Source organism: Rhodnius prolixus, unplaced genomic scaffold (assembly GCF_049639745.1).
Source record: "Rhodnius prolixus isolate KJV_2025 unplaced genomic scaffold, Rpr scaffold_15, whole genome shotgun sequence".
NCBI lineage: Eukaryota > Metazoa > Arthropoda > Insecta > Hemiptera > Reduviidae > Rhodnius > Rhodnius prolixus.
In genome coordinates, this window is record NW_027411605.1 from 5,400,965 (window position 1) to 5,422,488 (window position 21,524).

The 21,524-nt window shown below is 37.0% G+C and overlaps 2 protein-coding genes across 4 annotated transcripts in view; one reads left to right on the forward strand and one right to left on the reverse strand.

Moving 5' to 3' along the window:
* Positions 1–21,524, forward strand: part of LOC141454853 (uncharacterized) — a 128,211-nt gene that overhangs the window by 89,553 nt on the left and 17,134 nt on the right. The window lies entirely within an intron of this gene.
* LOC141454874 (pancreatic lipase-related protein 2) lies at positions 4,167–21,054 on the reverse strand. Of its 2 annotated transcripts, none has more exons than XM_074129543.1 (7): positions 20,686–21,052; positions 19,288–19,384; positions 15,649–15,794; positions 13,378–13,629; positions 12,161–12,379; positions 8,780–8,945; positions 4,167–4,353 (listed from the first exon to the last, which is right to left on the reverse strand). In XM_074129543.1, the coding sequence occupies exons 1-7, from the start codon at positions 20,735–20,737 to the stop codon at positions 4,284–4,286; spliced, it is 1,002 nt and encodes a 333-aa protein (XP_073985644.1). In that variant the 5' UTR covers positions 20,738–21,052; the 3' UTR covers positions 4,167–4,283. The 2 variants fall into 2 exon arrangements, with proteins under 2 accessions (XP_073985644.1, XP_073985643.1); XM_074129542.1 differs by lacking the exon at positions 4,167–4,353 and adding an exon at positions 6,249–6,599 and having other exon boundaries at positions 20,686–21,054.

The following is a 21,524-nucleotide window of genomic DNA, read 5'->3' on the forward strand; positions in this document are numbered from 1 at the left end:
ATTGTGCCAAGGTTAACGTCGAGGGCAGCGCAACCTATGTTGGGATAGGGCCACCACTAGCGCACCAGCCAGTGGAAAATAGCGGCTAGGGACTTGCGCAGGCTCCCAAAATATACTGCAGCATCCCCCTCTGGATCATTCTCTCATTACCAGCATCCCTCTCCACAACGGTTCCTATTCCTTCAAAGATTTTATCCCCGCACACATCCAAAGCTGACGACACAGAGAGGAGTACTGGATAGGTAGGGAAAACGGCGTTGCTAAACTTGTTTCCAAGAGTTGGTAACTATTTCCAGTGGGATGAGCAGGAGTAACAAGGAGGGGAATATTAGTCCCGCAGTGGTCATCCCCACCACAATAGTACGCATCCCAGTATGACGTCACTGTACAATGCTGCTGTTCCCGTTTCGTCACGACTCTCTCTCTTCTCCCCAGAACTTGTAAACAGAGCCAAACCATTTATATTGGCGCACAATTCCACCAATAATCCGCACCCTATTTAACCAAATATATATATATATATAACTGTACCACAACTGGAGCAAATATAAATCTGTAAAATAGGGCAGAGTGAAATTGTTTTTATAGATTAGACCATCTATTATCTATCTTAGAGACTAAGTATTTGTTATACCAACCTCTTTGCCAAAATTTAAATCATAACCACCATTATTATTATATATGTATATTATTATTATATTATTATAATACATTATTATAATATTATTATTGCATTAGTGTGGATGTTAAAAATGTGATTTGATCTGTAGTGCTAAAATTACAACAGACGCCATAGTTTCTGGTTCAACAGTAGAAAGGGTTGAAGATTATAGCACTTTCCCTGGCCCATTAATCCCACAGGAATGGCCAAGGACCAAGGATAAAGGTGACGTCAGCACTTGTTGTAAGCGAAACTAAATCCACTCAAGGCCCTTTGTCACTCTATAAATAGTTCAAAGGTGGATGTAGCTTACAAATAGCTGAGATAACAATAGGCGTCCCCATATTACGTACTTACACTATTGTAGCAAGAATAGGGATTGTGATAGTGTAGATCCTAGATTTTTATATTTTAGCGTAAGTATTCGTATTAAGGGACACCTTTAAAATGGAATTAAATCCATATTTGGTTCTGTAAAACCTTTATTTTTTATTAATTGATTTTACTTTTAATTTGGAATTCTGTTCTAAATGACATTATTGTAGGCGACTAAAAAGTGAATTTTTTAAAGGACTACTTTAGGGTGTAGCTCCCTGAAAAAACAATTTTTGACGTGAATACGTCTTTAAATTTGCTATCATATGGAGGGAATCCAAAAAACCTAATGATAACAAAATCGGGGGATACAGTTTGGCATTATATTGGTTTCGAATCTATCGTCTACATCCACTAATAAATTAAATTAGACCACTGGATAGCTAAAGGATCAAAGAATTCATTACGATAAGCGAGGACTGTGAAGCATCGCGCGCGGTGGAGGGGGAAGCGCCGCCATTTTGAGATCATTTTGCTGCGTATCGAGATTTGCAATTAGTATAACTTTTGACTCGGAGAAGCTACGATGTTCGTTTAAGTTTTAATCGTCAGCTGTCGTCACAATCTATCGAAAGGTATATAAAACATTAGTGTAAAATAGTGACAGTGAATATAATAAGGTGTTAGAATAAAAAAATATTATCAAAAATATATAATGTCGGTCTATACGCGTCGAAAAGCCAAAACCAAATACAGAGATCGTATACGGTTGGAAAGGGCTTCTCAAGAACAATCGAATGGTAATAATACAACACCATATGACCGAGTCAAGCTGTGCCGGGAACGTAACGGGATGTGTCGGTACATCTGCAGATGGGGCGGTTGAAATTATGCAAGTGGATGATGAAATCGCTTCTACATCGACAACGGACTGTATGTATGCGTCAAGAAAACTCTCATATCCGGTTGTCCGATTTTGGCCGGAAACTTAGTGCCAGAATCGGTGTAAGCGACTTTTAAACCAATTTTTTTGAATATTACTTTTCTATAACTCACAAACATACGCACAAACTTTGATCTACGACATCTTTGATCTCGTATCATGTTCAAAGCGACCTAAAAAAAAAAAAAAAAAACACATCCGCTGAATAGACCAAAAAATAGGTTCAAAGTTCATAGAACTTGTCTTGAAGATAGAAAGAAAACTATATTTTGTGAATGCTGTTCACGTTTTCCTCTCGCTTTTATTTTTGTTTTCCCCCTCGCTTTTCTTTATAGAATATTTTTTTTTGTTGACAGACGCATTCTTTTCCGGGGAGGCGGGGGCCTTGTCACTAGTGAAAGAACGCGGATGTGACTGATCCAGAAGAAAAATAAATAGAATAAGATGGGACACGCAATCTGGTCGCTTTTCCATTTAAATAAAATGAAAAAATAGTATCTCGGAAAATGCTTTTGGGGAAATTGTTGCTTTTTCATTTTTTTTTAGTAACCATAGAGATTATCGAGTTTGAATTCGAAGCGGAAATACATTTTTTGGGCCCCCATCTTGAACAAGAAAAAAGTGTCTTTTTTTTAATTTTTAAAGTATTTGTGCGTGTGTGAAATATACTGTAACTCAAAACGGAAATTCATGTAAGAATTAAATTTGGTTTATCGGTTAGACTGTGCACACTACAGGATGCAATAATATTTTAGTGGATTGTGGCAATCGGAAGTATATCAGTTTTTCTTAGCAGATACGATATTTTTTTGTTATACTTCCTCCGTGAGTGGTCCCTACGATTTCCCGAGACCCTTTTAGGTTTGTCATAATTTTTAATTATCAATTATTTTCATCTATAACTACTTTTCTGTTTTCTTTGTACGATATTAACCTGGGAAATCTTTTATTTCTACTTTTTCTCGCTCAAAATAAAAGTAATACCTCAATTTACACCTTCGCTGAGGACACTGCCATTCTCTCCACTCACTCTGACCCTATCCTCGCAGTACGCTCACCACGGTCCCACCTTCACTCAATAGAACCTTGGTCGGAAAAACTGGCGTATAAAAATTAATCCAACTAAGTCTAAATACGATAGTCTTCACACTCAAAACGACAAACTCCACCACCTGTCTTCTTACATCATACAACCTATCCCACCAGCCGACCATGTGCGGTAACTTGGAATGTACCTAGACAAAAGACTTACCTGGGAACCCCCTATACGAGACTTAAACGTACCGAACTAAACAAACGATACAAAACTTCTAGACCAGACTACTCGACAAACGCTCAAAACTCTCACTACAGTACAAACGAGACGACTCTATTCAGCTCTTCTCACCGCCAATATGGACTTACGGACTCGCAACTTTACGGAACAGCTAAAAAAATCCAACATCAATAGACTGTGCAAACACTCCAATCTAAAATACTCTGCCGCATTGTAGACGCTCCCATTCTATGTTAGCAACCACACACAATACATACAGATCTCCAAATTCCACTCATCTCCGAACTTGCCAAAATCCGATATAAAAATTTTCATCAAAAACTCTCATTTCATCCCCTAACCCTTTAGCTACAAACTTATCTTCAATTACGCTACCCTCCAATGCTCGAAGAGACGGCTGAGGCGCCGTTGGCCCCGTGACCAACTGGGTGACTAATGGCGGCCATCACTGGATGACCGTCATTTCACGTCTGCCACGTTATTTATTTATACACTTATCACATTTACCTATTGTACCCTGTAGCTACAGGTGGAAATCTCATTAAAAGGATAAATAAATAAAAAAAAAAAAAAGTGAAAATATTGCATAGCTTTTACCGGAAATATAATGTCTTTAAAGAAGTTTCGAAGAACTCATATGTGCCGGGAACAAGTGATTTTGCTCAAATTGGTCTTGGCTTCTTGGACGTGTGTTATGGGAAAATTGGTTTCACTTTACAGCAGGTTTTCTTGGGAGAGCTTTCCTCAAATGCCTGAAATTAACAATCCCTCTTTCATAGAGGGATGTTTTTTTTTCCATTTCATCTCATGGCTATTTATCTGGGGGATTCTCAAGTAGATAAGCTTCAGGAAGTTGTCTCTGTAGCTGTGATTGTTTTTCTTCGCAAAAACTTAACACCCCCCCCTTCCCACCACAAATAATACACAGTTTTCGTGAAAGGGAAATTAAGGAAAAAAAAAACAGGAGAACAAAACGTTTAGAAAAATTTATTTACAATTTCAAATATAAAAAGAATTTGTACAAAGAAATGTACAACCAAAAAATTTATTTACAAAGAAAGCAGAACAAAAATAAAATTGTAAATTTTCTAGCCCTTGAAATGGCGTCCACCGAAAGGTTGAGTTGATTCCGTTTCTAGGAAGAAATTACCTCTCAAACTGAAAGCAAAAAATTAAAAGTACAAAGTACAAAAATTGGTAACCAAAAAAAATTATCCCAAAGGATAACGAAAAAATATACAAGAGAAAATATGGGAAATTTTTTATCTATCATTTACTGTTGGTAACATTGTTACCAAAACAGTATGTACCGGTACAGATATAGAGTGAGAATATCGGTAAAGAGGGAAGTCCCTACAGGGTTGTTCTCATTTTTTTTTTTTTTTTTTTTTTTTTTTTTTTTTTACTAGCTCTATATTTCCCTACTCTCAATTACCTTTCAAACTCCATATAAATCTAACTTCATGGACGATCAAATATCTTGTTTTTCCTTTTTCCCTATTGGCAGAAAAAATGGCCAATTGGCAGTACAAATTGGCTTTCATTGGCCAGCTTTTTGTTCGCGTAAATCCAGTGGAGAAAATGGAAAAGTTAATTATCTTTCAGTTAACCAATTTTTAAGATAAATACCAATAAAAAAAAAACTGGAAAAATCAATCTGATTTGAACACTCGCACGACTTTTTTTAAAAATCAATCGAATTTTCCTGGGAAAAATGTTTCAGATAAAAGTTGAAGATCTACAATTGGAAAATCGAAGGAGTCAATTTTGGGAGAAAATCTTTGAGAAGTTTGATCACTGATTCACTGCTACTTCCGGAGGATGGATTTTAAATAATGATGCTTATTTAGGGAGGAGCTTTGTCCTGTCCTGGGGATCACCAAGGGTGATCAGGATTTGGATCTGGAGAGAGAGAGAGCATGAAAAGAACTGGGTGATGTGTCCTGGGGCCAAACGCAGTAAGAATATGATGCTTTGGATGTGTAAGCAAAGAACCGAAGAGACTGTGTTTGGGTAGAAATCAGATTACTCTGATTACAGGACTATTCACAGGGGCACGGTAGGTTCAGGTAGCCACCTGTACAAGGTGGGGGCTCTATTAGCTTGGAACTGTTGGGCAGATTGTGTCAGGAAGAGGAGGAAACGGGTCCTCACTGGAACTTTGAGGCCAAAGGAGATAGTAGCGTAATAAGAACTAGTAGGGAAAGCTCTCAACCTTCTTAGTAGGAGAGGTTTCGTCTACTAGATCCAAAAAAGGAGTAGGGCACAATAAGCTTCTTGTGGCTGCGGTGCCGTGGGGCTTAGGTCCCGTCCCGCTTTTCTAATCTGGACTCTGTAAAGAGGTTTCCTGGCGGAAATACCAAATTTCAAGTTTTTGTAATCCCCCTCCCCAAAAAATAGGGGCATTTCCGCTGAAAAAAACAAAATAGCAAATTTGCACGAATCCAATACTTCTAAATATTAAATGAATTTTAAACTTTGTGGAATTTGTTCTGATAAATTATTATCACAAACTGTATGATTCATCTCACCCACAACTTTATCTCACTGTCCAAAAGGATGCTGCTCTCTCTCTCTCTCTCTCTCTCCCTCTCTCTCTCTCTCCCTCTCTCTCTCTCTGACATCCCAAAGATAAGAGCTCTTGTCTGTGACTTTTGTTTATCTCTGTCTAAACTTAGACAGGAGTGGTCTGCCAGTCTAGTCTCACCCACATAGTATAACATTGATTTGTCACATTCTGAAGACCATTTTAAACTTTGTCCCAATTGGCTTATCTACTTTTCTGCCAGTCAAGAAAGCGTGTTTGGTGTAATGGTTATGAGTGCGGACTATTAAAAAGGAGAGCTTCACGTTTAAGTCCCACGTGTAGCCACTTTTTTTGGGAAATTATTAGTGGGTAAAGTATGAGCATCCGCCCCCGGCACGCCTCCTGATTCAGTAAATTAGTCATACGTTAAGCCCCACACAGAAAAATAGGCGTTTACGTTACTGTCGTTACAATATTAAATATTATGTGGAGGGGAAAAATTAAAGTATTTACATCAGGAACAAATTTTGAATTTAAATAATTTAAGCCTTATATACAGCAGGATATACTTCAACACCCCAAATACCATTCTTCCCACCTCTGCTGAGGATACTGCAATCTTATCTCCTCATTCCGATCCTCTTATCGCTACACGAGCTCTACAAACACACATCAACCACTTTCAGGACTGGCTTATCAAATGGCGAATCAGAACTAACGTTATGAAATCAAAAATATATAGTATATACTCTTACGACGGAAAAATCCCACCTCCCATCATCTTGAACCAAACTCCTGCACCAACTGTGGACCAAGTACGCTACCTTGGACTGTACCTAGAAGCAAACGGTTGACATGGAATCCCTCCCATACTAGACTGAAAAGACAAGAAACAAACCAACGCTACAAAACTTCTCGCCAGACTACTTGACAAACGATCTAAACTTAAACTAAAGACTCTTATAGCTACGAAGACATTATATTCTCCACCAACATTTATGTGCTTAAGTCGATAGCAGAGCTAGCAAGGAAATATGAATGTATTTAGAAGCTATAGCCGAATTAGAATGAATGGAACAAAATGCTTAGAGAAGGATTACGTGATTTTAATTTTGGTTAAGCGAGAAGGATGGCAGGAGCACAGAGTGCTGCTCCATCCATTAGCAGTAGTTTATGTAAATAGTTGGATATAGTAGAGGGATGAATGGGTGAAGCAAATGTATTTATAAGTAAGAATGGAGAGTGAGTGATATTCTAGTGATAAGCACCTAGACGATGCTGGCTGTATGGCGAAAGCCAATGCCAAAAAAAGAAAACAAAAAAAAAAAAAAAAAAGACTCTTATACCTTGGGTTACTGCGACCTATTTGGTCATACGGCCCATCGAAGTATGGGGGATCGACTAAGCGTTCCAACTCACTACGCTTCCAGACAATACAGCCCAAAAATACTTCGAAAACTTCTTAACGCTCCGTTCTATGTATCTAACCTCACCAACCCATAATGATCTCAAAATCCCTTTCGTTAAAGATCTTGCTAAAACTTGTTTCTTAAAATTTCATCCTACTCTAACAGTAGCTCATCCTAACCCTCTTCCTTCCTCCATATTACGCCAGATAATCCTCCAAGGAGATTGAAGAGAAGATGGCCTCGTGATTTACTCTCCTCATAACAGTATAGTGATCTGTTCTCGTTAATGGAGTGTCGCCACTGGGTGCCTTCTCCAATCTTCAATCAAGACCATTATATTACACCACATTTGCTTGTTGCAACAAGCAAATTTCAATAAAAGTTTAAAAATATATACATATTTGATTCTATTTGATGATAAATTGGTTTACAGTATATTTGTTTAATAGATTTTTGAAGTTTTTAATTTTACTGGACTCCCGCCATAATAGAGGGAACATCCTGTAATTCACCAGGTTCTCCGCATTCCCTGATTAAAACCAACCTGGGAATTTATTTTTATTTCAATTTTTATTATTTAGAAAGGACACGAATGACAAGGCAGTGCCTTCTGAATCATGAATACTACTGTATCTTCATTAAACTTGCATCGCTTCCGTAATAAAAGTGTCCTTCCCCCACGCAATGAACAACGCTTCTGCTGTCTAGGTGATGAATATTTAAATTTGCAGCGTTTCTCTTTAGGCGGTCTGAGATTACATTTCCGTTGCCTTGGTGATTTACATGGATTGTTACAGCCGTGTTTAGTTTGCTCACCACATGCAGATATCTCTCTATCTGCTACTGTTTAATTCTATTTGATGGGATTTCTCCTTAAATTGAATATCCCGTTAGTTCTTATAGAGTATATCTAGGAAACTGATTGTAGCGCTACTCTATCAAACCCGGAAGTAAACTTTCAAAGTAAGGAAACTAATGTTTAACCCTTAGACTTAATTGCTTTAAAAAAAAATATATGAAAATCCGTTTTACACAGCCTCACTTCCGCTAAACTAGTATTCTCTTCCGGCAAAGAATTTTTGCCTAGCCATTTGATTCACTTAAATTCCGGTGTTAGAACTGCACAATAAGCTGTAACAACACGTTAGTGGTGAGCTAAACTTCACTCCCTTAAAGCCCTTAAAGTTTCCATAGGACTTTTTATTTCTAAAATAAATGTGATACAATGTGACGCTTTTTACGTATTGATTTTCTTTAAATTTAGGATTTTTAATTACCTATTCAGTTGCTTAAAATATTATTTAGTTGTTGGACCGTGCATTACCCTAGAATTGATCTTTAGAGGGATTCTTGCCATCTTTCTTTTCTTTCAAAAGTTCCTTTAAAATGTATCATTTCCGGTTGGTTATTTTTTTTTTGTATGAAAAGCTTAAGGTGATCCCGGGTTCGAATTCAGCGGCCGGCGCTTAGATTTTCCATTCCTAGGAGCTTCTTTTTTGACAGCTTTTAGAGCTTTATGACTTGACGCGACTAAAATTTGTTGTAATACAAACAAAATTAATGATGTCAAACTAAATTTTCACAAATGCAATATAAAATTACTGTTAATTGTACGGGTAGAAAATTGAAATTTAAATAAATTTGTTACCTAGGATCCGCAATGTAGCCCATGTATGCTGCACTTCTATAAAATGTACCATGACATTTACCCAGCTTGAACATTTGATACGAGGGGCATGGTATGGCCGGAAAATCATATGGTGCTTTCACCGATTCTGCATAATATTTCCATGCTCGATTATGGCTGCATGCAACTGGAAAACATTAAAAAAAAAAAAATTCACTAAAAGTTAGAAACTTTAATAATAGGAAGTCTTAAATATAATTAAGAGGAAGTGCAGTAAAGATGTTGAATTTTATGTTGTTTTACCGGAATTGCACATATTGAGGTACTTTAAACATGAATAAGTTTTATTTAAAAAAAATGCGTCTGTCCGGAAGTACGAGGGTCGTTTGAAAAGTCCGTGCAAAGTCAGAGAGATAGCACAGAGGTTATGTTTAGTTAGTAGCATCTCTTGGAAGAACACACACCAAGTTTCAGCCAGATCGGTCTATTTCTTTGTGTTTGGCATTCGTTTGAATCGAGGAAGTCGAGTGATTTTCAAAAAATGGACGAAAAAGAATTTCGTGTGTTGATTAAACACTACTTTATGAAAGGCAAAACGCCTCAGGAGACTAAAGAGAAGCTTGATAAACATTATGGTGACTCTGCACCTTCGATTAGAACAGTTTATAAGTGGTTTCAAAATTTTCGGAGTGGCCATATGGGCACAAGTGACGCTGAACGTTCTGGAGGTTACTACTCCAGAAATCATTGATAAAATCCATGATATGGTGATGGATGACAGAAGAGTGAAGGTGCGTGAGATTGCTAGTGCTGTGGGCATCTCGAATGAACGGGTACATAATATTTTGCATCAACATTTGGACATGACAAAGCTATCCGCAAAATGGGTGCCGCGATTGCTCACGCTTGACCAATAACGAAATCGTGTTAAGTGTTGCAAGGACGGTTTGCAGCTGTTCCAGAAGAATCCGCAGGACTTTAAGCGTCGTTTCGTCACTGTGGATGAAACATGGATACATCACTACACTCCTGAGACCAAAGAACAATCTAAACAATATATCAGGGGGAATCTGCGCCAAAAAAGGCGAAGACCGTTCCTTCGGCCGGAAAGATTATGGTGACTGTCTTTTGGGATTCGCAAGGAATAATCCTCATCGACTATCTGGAAAAGGGTAAAACTATTACAGGTGCATATTATTCATCGTTATTGGACCGTTTGAAAACCGAGCTGCGAGAAAAACGCCCACGATTGGCCCACAAAAAAGTCTCTTTTCCATCACGACAACGCACCAGCTCACACCTCAGCAATTGTGGTCGCAAAATTAATGGAAATAGGGTTCCAACTCGTTTCACATCCCCCCCTATTCTCCAGACTTGGCTCCCTCGGACTACTATTTGTTCCCCAATTTGAAGAAATGGCTGGCGGGAAAAAGATTTTATTCAAACGAGGAGGTGATTGCAGAAACGAATGGCTATTTTTCAGACTTGGACAAATCCTATTATTCGGAAGGGATCAACAAACTAGAGCAGCGTTGGACGAAGTGTATAAGCCTAAAAGGAGACTATGTTGAAAAATAAAAAAGGTTTACCCCAAAAAATTAAGTAGTTTTTATTTTTGCACGGACTTTTCAAACGACCCTCGTATATTATATCCACCATAACCTAAAAAACCAGAGACGCGCCGAAGGTTTTGAATTCTATATTTTGATTACGTAATCATCTAAACTAAGCTTTTTCTCCAACAGGAAGTACCACTTTTTCAAGTTTTTCTTTAAAAACGCTTTCAAAGATATTCTTTAAACTAAGCGTTAATTTCGATAATTTTCCTAAGGGACTTCAATGAAGGGCTCGTTTAAGGAAAGGTAAAGGGTCGAGCAGTGTTGCAGGCAGGAACAAAAGGAATCTTAAGTCAAAACTGCCGGTAGCTTCATAGTTGATATACTGATTCAACTTTTAAATCGAACTAAATCGATTGCAAAGTGATTAGCAGAAATCGAACCGGATGAAATACTGACTTTTTGGCTGTAACGCCGAGTTTTACGAGTAACAACAGTTACTACGATATTTACCTACGCCGATATTCGCTTTGAATAGTTTTATTTTTCATCTAGTTAGTTTCAACTAATTAATTATTCATTTTGTGTAATGTTTATCTTTTTTAATAAACTATTTATTATATAATAATTAGCAACGTAATAATTCCATCAACAAATCGTCAGCACAAAAAATTGTTTTTAAATTGTTGACGTAGCGCATTCCTTGTATATTTCCATATTTCCGGTGTTACGCACTAATGAAATTATTACTTCCTCCCTCTCTCTCTCACACACACTAGTGTAGGGCAGTATTGTGATCGCGACAAATTACTGGGGAGCCGGAAATATCCGTTTTGAGCTTCGCTGAATCAGGAAACAGTGATCTGGTCAGTCCGTTTATTTACAAAAAATATCTCGATAACGGAAAAAATCCACAGGAAGTAATTTTATATTCCATTTTGTTACCATCAGGAGATGCCTACTATAACTTGACCGGAATTACAGCTTCACGTAACGGATTTTCAATACTCTTAAAAATTTTCTTTTTAATGGATTGCTCTGAATTTCCTGATTTTCCGTTTTTTTTCTATTTCTCATCAATGGGTTTAACGAATAGAGGCACTGGGAGCGATTGATTTCCTCTGTAGCGGAAGTCAGCTTTCTGAGAGGTTACAAGGCCAGATCCGAGCTGTAGAACTAGTACGTAATACCCAAGCATTCGGCTCTTTTTAAGTTAATTATATGGACTTACGCATTTTTGCGTCCTATTTTTTACACAGGCGTCGGGAATAGATATAGACATAAAGGAAACCTAGGGATATTGTCACAATGACGGTTCCAACGATTGTCAGATAATTGAGGGCTCGGGGCATGACGCGTATTGTTCTTCTAGTAGGAGTAAGTCATGAGAGAATTAACATCAAGGCACAAAATTAAGTTTATTAAGTTCAAACTTAATTCAAACAATCTTGCAAGCAGATGATTCTTATCAGTGCATCGTGGACAGTTTCACTGCCATAAGTCCTACCATAAGTTGTGCAAACATATGTTACTTATATCGCACAGTTACTATCATGTGGTTTTGTGACGTAAATTGTATTTTATAATGACGTAGTGTTGAGAACAAGTCACTGATATTTTAGAGTCTTACTTCCGGCCGACCGAGTTTGGCTAAAACCTTATCTGAAGTTACGATCTTACTAAAAACGAAACGCAAAGTTTGTGCTTTGAACGATTTTCCGACCAGGACAAAAGAACAGGCTTACTATTTCCGGTAAAAACTGAATACCGGAACTCTGACACAGCAGCAACACTTATGGTTACAGAAATCACATACAGTTTTTAAATTTAGCGTCCACAAATTTACCAATATCCATAATACGACCAGTTCTAAGAAGATAGTCCAATTTACAACCAGGTTGATGTGGTTTGCCACCATTTGGATAGAAATCAGCGTGTCCAAGTGGTGTGGCAAAGCCTAGCTCTCCGCCGTCCGTGTGGATTACGTCTACAAACTTGGCGTCTCTCTTGTCCAGGCGACCTCTAGGACCGGCACCATGGTACAGCGGGTAGGCTGGATCTAATCCTGTACAAAAATTGATCATAGAGACAAAACTGACTTTTTTTTTAACTGTGCTAATATGTACTTTATGGTGACGTAGGGTTCTGTGATCAAGTCCAGTGATGTCAAAGAGCCTTACTTTCGGTTGTAGATAAACAACAAACTTACTAAAACGAATGCAACAAACTAATAATTACATTCTCATTCAGTAACATCCCCTAGAGACAAGACTTCGATCTTATTATCGGAGTAACCTGGTTACATAGTTCAAAGGTCAGAAAAAAGTCATATTTCGACTCCAATTCAGTTCGACGGACATGACTTCGCTAACTCCTTCCTCCCACTCGAAGCTAGGTCTTCCTCTCCTCCAGTTTTCTAAAGAACATTGCCCTCCGAATTCACCCAATCTCAGTGCAGGTGCCAAAATCATTTCAGCTTCCCTAACTTCTGTAGTTTGGAGGATCTTCCTATTTACGATCAGTTCATCTTTTCGATGTCTGCGCTCCTTAATCTATATTTTCTGGATGCCGCTGTCGATGTTCCCCATTTCCCCAGTCATTCCATTGCGGTGGTTATCAGCCATATTGAGCAGTCCTGTTAATTTTATGAATTTCCCTATTCTTCTCCCCACTTCCAGTTTTACACTTTTTCTTTTTCCAGATGGATTCCAGGATCACGCTTATATGTTATCTTTTTTTTTTTACTTCTCTTTCTAGATTTGTTTTTTTTTAATTTTGAATCGCTGTAAAAATATGGCCTACAGAGGATCGACTCCAAAAACCACATTCTTCTGTGGGTGGCATAAAGGTTCTTTGTTGATAGTTCTGCTGGCGACTGAGTAAATCCTTCCGATTAGTTGGTTAGTTTGAACTTAAACTAAAATATATTTATTTTGCCGGATTCCATTCTTAGAATTAGACCTTAAACTAGTTTTTAAAAAACGCAAAAAACTCTTTATAAAAAACCTCATTTTCTTAATCATATATCATATATATACAAAATGACGGAAATAACAAACTTACCAGTGATCCTTGTTAATTTTCCAGAACGTACCATTTTCCCAACAAGTCCGGCTATTTCCGCTCCTAAACTAAAGCCAATCACATGAATCCTTTCCAGTGGCACTCCGCCTCTCATCACGAGGTTATCAATGAAATTCGCGATATAGACAGCCACATAGTGGGTATTGGAGACGGCATGATCGTACCACGGTAGGGCCGCCAAATTTCTCCAGTCTACCGCTATGAGATATTCCGCGTTGCGAGTCATGTATGCTGGAAACAGAGAGGTTTTTTTAAGGGAAAAAGTTGAATTATTATTTTATTTTTTTAATTTAGTTAATAGTTAATGAAATTCATTTGATAAATCATGTCTCGGTTGATTGAATTTACTCGTTGCTGGAATAGAATCGAAGTGGAGATGAGATAACTCAGTTTCCTCTCTTAAGAAGGAAAACACTAACGCGGTCACTTTTTTGAGAGGCTGTGAACTAAGCCATTAACAAGACAAGGCGGATAAGGGAACCATGGTTAATAAGGATTGACTAATCTCCAAGAAGACTCCTGTAGGCAAAGCCCACTCTGTGGCTTGACTGAGACTACGACATCTTCCTTCTCTTGGATTTCAAGGCCAGATCTTGGTCTACAAACTGGAGATTCCAAGGACAAGATAAAGCTGTTTGAAGCTCTGAAGACGGCAGATGTGCTTGTACCGAGATAGATTATCTCGAGCTAGATAGAGAACTGTTGCAGAGATTTGGAATTTATCAAAAAAACGTGAAGCAAATGCGTGATGTCAGGATGACTGTTATCAGATATATGAGATTGTCCTCACGAACCAAAGAGTTGCCATTACTAGTCCCCGGAGATACTCACGGGTCGTTAAAAATCTAGGCAATGTTTATATCATTAAGATCACTGTACCTCTGATGCTGTGCAATACTGGTGAACTAACAAGATCTACCACTTCAAGGAACAACCTAGATCTAGAAATTAGAATCATTGCCAAAGTCGTTTAGTGCATGTCTGCGGTAAAGATGCAAGAAGCTCTAATCAGAGTCACCTAGTTTGAGGATTTTTGAAACTAGGCTTCCCCTATTTGTGGCGGCGAAGTAGGAAAATAAAGAAATTTAAGATATTTGTAATAATTATAAATCCAGCTGCTGACCCTTAGATTTTTCTCTTTCTAGGAGCTTCTTACAACAGCTCACTGTACGGTGATGGACAGTGTTGTCTTTAACGAGAGAACACTGTCCGGAGGCCGGCAGTGCACTGAAAGAAGCTCCGGGCGCCAATATCCTTAGATGTTGACGCGCCTTAAATGATAAAAAAAAAAAATGATAACAATAATTATTAAAACTATCCGGTAGGACAGTTGTATAAGGGTTGATCGTCAAAAACTGCACGAAAAAGCGTTACGTTGAAAAACACCCAACTTTGACAATTTTCTTTCTCTTTTTCTATAAAAGATAGAATTCCCAAATTTTCTTTAAAATATAGGGCAAACCCTCCTTTATAACTGTAATTTTTTTACAACAATCCAGAACTAATAGGTTTCGAGAAATAAGTTGCCGAAAATGAGCAAAAACGGCTTTTTCAAAAAATGTTCTTGTTCTTGTTCTTGTTGTTCTTCTAAAAAGATTGCTCTGATTAAATAATAAGTTTCAAAACCTTCTTGAGAACAGCAGCATTTATCCCGCAACCCTAGACAGCCATACGACCTCCAGCCTCTACTCTATAATCTAGAAGTAAAGTTGTGGAACAGAGAAAGGTGATATCACATCAAAAGCGTTCGGCCATTAGACACGCTCAGCAAAGTCGAACCCTAAGCCCAAACGTGAGTTTGGTTACATCGTTAGGGATTATAATCTGCAGATTTAGAATATAAAACGGATCAATACTCTTTACGAAAGGACAGGGAACGTTAATTTTTGGTGATAAGGTTTGGTAGATTATAATATTACGAACACTCTGCAAGATGTACTTTTGTCTGTCGGTTCTTTGAGGTTGTTTAATTGATTTGCTTTCTTTTTTTGGTACTTGTTAAGAACCAAATTCAGTAACTTTCGAGCTTTCGAGCTTAGGTAGTTTCCTTGTAACGTGATGAGATAACGTGATAACTCAAAACGTTCAGAGTTTGAAGGAAATTAGTGTTAGAACTACAGGAAACAGTGGTTAGACCAAGTCGAACGAGTATCCCCGGCCCGGTTCAGTTATCTCTATTGCATTTACCAAGCTGCTGCCTCATATATAAACTTATATATTTTGTCAACTCAAATAAATTTTGTTGTTTACCCTCTTTGACCAGCGTGGCGGCCGGGCCGGTTGCCTGCTCCGTAAAACCGTGGACATAGATTACGATTGTCCGGTTGTTCCTCAGCCAACTGGATCTTTGCCAATCCTCAGGATGGAAGTAATTCTCTTCGGAAGGATATTGGTTTCTTCATACAAAACAAAAAAATAAAAAGAAAAACAAGAAGAATGTTGCTTAATTAATAAAGAATTCAAAATGTTAACAAGATTACCATCTCCAATCATTTGTAATCAAAACTAACTAGAGTATGAAGATAATACGTTTCGTCACCGTAAATTATTCAATTAGTAAAGTAACGTCCAACTACCAATTAGGTGCCGTGGACGGAGGCGACTAGCAAACATACTTTATTGTAAATTTCTTATATTAACCATTGGGAATATGGACTAGTACCGCAATACATTTTAGCTTTGCGGGTATAGTCTATAATCGCCTAACATACTTTACTATAAATTTCTCACATTAACCATTGGGAATATAGACTAATACTGCAATACATCTTAGCTTTGCGGGTCTAGCCTATAACCGCCTAACATACTTTACTATAAATTTCTCATATTAAACATTGGGAATATAGACTAGTACCGCAATACATCTTAGCTTTGCGGGTGTAGTCTATAATCGCCTAACATACTTTACTATAAATTTCTCACATTAACCATTGGGAATATAGACTAATACTGCAATACATCTTAGCTTTGCGGGTCTAGCCTATAACCGCCTAACATACTTTACTATAAATTTCTCATATTAAACATTGGGAATATAGACTAGTACCGCAATACATCTTAGCTTTGCGGGTATAGTCTATAATCGCCTAACATACTTTACTATAAATTTCTCATATTAAACATTGGGAATATAGACTAGTACCGCAATACATCTTAGCTTTGCGGGTGTAGTCTATAATCGCCTAACATACTTTACTATAAATTTCTCACATTAACCATTGGGAATATAGACTAATACTGCAATACATCTTAGCTTTGCGGGTCTAGCCTATAACCGCCTAACATACTTTACTATAAATTTCTCATATTAAACATTGGGAATATAGACTAGTACCGCAATACATCTTAGCTTTGCGGGTCTAGCCTATAACCGCCTAACATACTTTACTATAAATTTCTCATATTAACCATTGGGAATATAGACTAGTACCGCAATACATCTTAGCTTTGCGGGTGTAGTCTATAACCGCCTAACATACTTTACTATAAATTTCTCATATTAAACATTGGGAATATAGACTAGTACCGCAATACATCTTAGCTTTGCGGGTATAGTCTATAACCGCCTAACATACTTTACTATAAATTTCTCATATTAAACATTGGGAATATAGACTAGTACCGCAATACATCTTAGCTTTGCGGGTATAGTCTATAATCGCCTAACATACTTTACTATAAATTTCTCACATTAACCATTGGGAATATAGACTAATACTGCAATACATCTTAGCTTTGCGGGTCTAGCCTATAACCGCCTAACATACTTTACTATAAATTTCTCATATTAACCATTGGGAATATAGACTAATACTGCAATACATCTTAGCTTTGCGGGTCTAGCCTATAACCGCCTAACATACTTTACTATAAATTTCTCATATTAACCATTGGGAATATAGACTAGTACCGCAATACATCTTAGCTTTGCGGGTGTAGTCTATAATCGCCTAACATACTTTACTATAAATTTCTCACATTAACCATTGGGAATATAGACTAGTACCGCAATACATCTTAGCTTTGCGGGTATAGTCTATAATCGCCTAACATACTTTACTATAAATTTCTCACATTAACCATTGGGAATATAGACTAATACTGCAATACATCTTAGCTTTGCGGGTCTAGCCTATAACCGCCTAACATACTTTACTATAAATTTCTCATATTAACCATTGGGAATATAGACTAATACTGCAATACATCTTAGCTTTGCGGGTCTAGCCTATAACCGCCTAACATACTTTACTATAAATTTCTCATATTAACCATTGGGAATATAGACTAATACTGCAATACATCTTAGCTTTGCGGGTCTAGCCTATAACCACCTAACATACTTTACTATAAATTTCTCACATTAACCATTTGGAATATACTCGTAGACTAGTACCGCAATAAATATTAGCTTCGCAGGTCTCGATTATTATTCAATTAAGGATTCAAAAAAATTGGCGAGAAATCGGACCAAATAAAAGACAACAACAACTCGTCTTTTTTTGCCAACGTTTCCAACAAATATATTGTCCTCTTCAGGGGACTCAACCAACCCGTATAGCCACGCCCTGAAGAGGACAATAACTATATTTGTCGGAAACGTTGGCAAAGAAGACGAGTTGTTGTTGTCTTTTATTTGGTCCGATTTCTCGCCAATTTTTTTGAATCCTTAATTAACTAGAGTAATTTCCTATTAAATTGTATCGGAAATACAAAACCAAAAAATCTGGTGGGCACACTCACACGACAGGAAGTTTAGAAAAAAAAATCAGAAAAGTGATTAATCTAATTCAGTGACGCGGTACTTCCGGTTCTTTTTCAGGTTATTTTTTTACAACTTGGCAGTTTATCGTCATTCAAAAAATTACGAAGTACTATATATTGTGCTGACATGGTACTTTACAGGAATGAATAACCCACCTTATCCACTATTAAAATCGTCCTTAGGTATTGTAGGGCATAACTGACAAAAAACATCGCAAACTGTCATTCATTATTATAAAAATAGACGAAAATTAAAATAATCCATCAATATGGCGGGCTGACACCTGGCTGGGGACACCGGTCCTTTCTCACCTGTTCTCTTGTGTATAATTAATGATCATTGATGTTTACAGTGTGTGTGTGTGTGTGTGTGAAGAGAGAGACAGAGTGAGAGTGAGAGGGTCACACACACACACTCCAATTTTACAACTGTAAAATCTGTCATTCATATCGTGCTGACTCATTCAATATTTTACTAAAAAGAAACTTTTTTATTTTCTTTTTTGCATTATCTTTTATTTATATCAAAGCGGAAGTCTTAAGATCGTGAAAAATGAAATATTGTACTGGATATTTCCACTCGTAGTACAAAACCGGAAGTTATTGCGATCGATTGCCAATACACGAAATCTTGGAAATATCGATTTCTGAATCACAGAAATAGTTTTTTTTTATTATTATTATTAGAACGTGTGTTTATGTGGGAACACATTCAATGACGATAAATTGCGGGAAGCCTCAACTTTATGTTTTGTTTTGAGTGTTTCCATGGCCACCAGCGGATCAAATCCCTTAACCGGAAGTACCTTTATTTGCTGATGGATTTCCCCCACCCCAAAAAAATACGGTTCAAAATGGATTCTTCCTTATTCTTCGCACTGGCTTGCGTCTACAAATTAAGGGCACTAATTATGGGCGGCAGATGTGAAGGTGGGACAGGTCTTACCGTTTAATCCACCATTACGATTCCAGGGGACTATCAAGGAACTTTACAGGAAATTCCCTGAAGCCATGTGAGTGTCCCACGTTCCAGATTTCCCCATTTAGATTACCCCCGCTAAAGTTGATAATAAAATGCAATTAGCGTTTTTTATATAAAATAAAGGGCTATCAAATTGTACCTACTCTGTGAAAAAATAAAGTTTGATATCCTCCTTCAGGATTGGACAGCACCACAGACAATTGCCCTTCGGTATCAGCTGCACTGTGTAGGGCGTTTCAGCTGCAATCAGCAAAAATTATACTGCATTTCTATGGCTACTCTATTTATATAATATACATTGGTTACGTAAATGTTGTTACGTTTATCGCAACGTAATCCATTATGTTCTGTTTCTAGTTTCTAGATAGACTAGACAATACTTGTAACATAGGTTACTAATATAATTTTAATAGAAAAACTAGTTTCTAGATAGACTAGACAATACTTGTAATGTAGGTTACTAATATAATAAAAAAATTATTTTTTCTTTCTGTAGTAAAAAAAGCAAGTAATGAGACCGTGCAGTTTTACGATTATAACTTCTCACCGGAAGTGACTGAATTTAAAAAAAAGAAAAAGAAAAACTTTCAGACTACACAATGGTCTGTGCGTCTATCCGTCAATCAGCATAACCCAAAATGCCGAAAATCGCTCGGAATACAAAATTATAGATACTCAGGACCATGTGTAAAACCCAAAATTAAACCATTGGTTTCGAATCAGCTGGATAGTTCTAATTTTCGTGTACAGATTTTTCATTTTTTTATTTTCTAGATTTTTTTTGGAGGGAGGAGGGAAACTTGGAAAAATCTTTTCATTATTATTTTCATTGACCAATTTTTATTGTCGTGAAATCGATATCCGGTATTCACCGGAAGTATGAGTTTTTAAGGCCCTCAAATTCGGAGAAAAGTGGCAATTTGATAAAAGCCCTGGTAGTTTCGTTGACCAATTTTTATTATCGTGAAATCGATATCCGGTATTCACCGGAAGTATGAGTTTTTAAGGCCCTCAAATTCAGACAAAGTGGCAATTTGATAAAATGCCCTGATCAAGAAGTGAACTCTATAGCTCAAATCTGGAAAATCGCAAGAAGCTTAAACTCAATACTATCGATTAAATACTAATGTCGGATCTGAAAGAAATTCTCTTGACAAAAATGCTTTCAACTGAAGATAACCACTTTATGGAGAGAATTTTGCTATAGTTTGGAATTTAGTTTTAATGGGAAAATTTTTTTTCTTAGGTTTTTCCAATATAAACTTTGTAATGTAACACAATATGTCGAATAAATTTACGTATATCTCCGGGAAAACTAGATAAGATCACTCAAAAAGGTTTTTCGTGAAAAATATTCCATTTCCTCACATAATTTTTCCAACACTGCCTAAAACCGGATATGAACGTATATAAAACCTGCGCAATATCGTAAATAAACTTCTTTTTAAAATTTTCTAGCTTTCCGGAACACTTCAATTGCCCTAAAACAGCGTGAGCTTTTCAAAATTGAAAATAAACTACAAAAAAGAAAAAAAACTTACCAAATATAAGCGTCATAGATGCACAAAGCACATGTTGCAGCATTTGCATCATCTTGTGATTAAAAATTATAAAAAACAAAACTATCAAATAAATAGTGTAGCCGGGAAACTTTTTCAAATAACTTAATCCGTGAACTGACAGACAAAATTCTACTACTTCCTGAAACCGATCGTAGGAAATTATATTCCAATTTATACTACGTGAAAATATAAATCCACTCAGCTGTTAATTAATTCCTACTTTTTATTATTTCTTACTCCAAAAAAAAATTATGAAATAATTTAACTTGTAAACAATAACAATATCGATAACAATAATTGGTTTTTAAAGAGCTGTAACCGGATAGAGAGAGAGAGAGAGCGGTAATGTAGACGGAGAGAAAATGCGAAAAGGAAAACAACTGTCAAAAACAAAAATAAAAGAAAAGCAAAAATCACACCCCCCACCATGAACATTATGTTTTCATTACAAAACAAATAGTATTTATCGATAGCATTGGATTTGTTTCTTTGCTGCAAGCAAGACTAATTTAATCGATTTTTTGTTTTTTTGTAACACTAGCTTTTTCTATTTTGGCAACACTGTTCGTGTGTATGCAAGCGCCCCCCCCCCCGAGGTCTTTGGTGCATGAAATCAAATATGTTTCAGGTCACTTTCAGTTTTTGCACTGCACTAACTTGGCCCTTATATTTTATGTATCTGTAATAGGTGGCGGGCGGTGGAGGGTGAGGTGGAGGAGGGGAAGTATTTCCACCAAATTTTTGCCAAAAACCGTTCGTTACACCGGAAATCTTTAGAAAATTTGTTTACCCTGGTGTGAAGCCCCCTTACTTCCTCC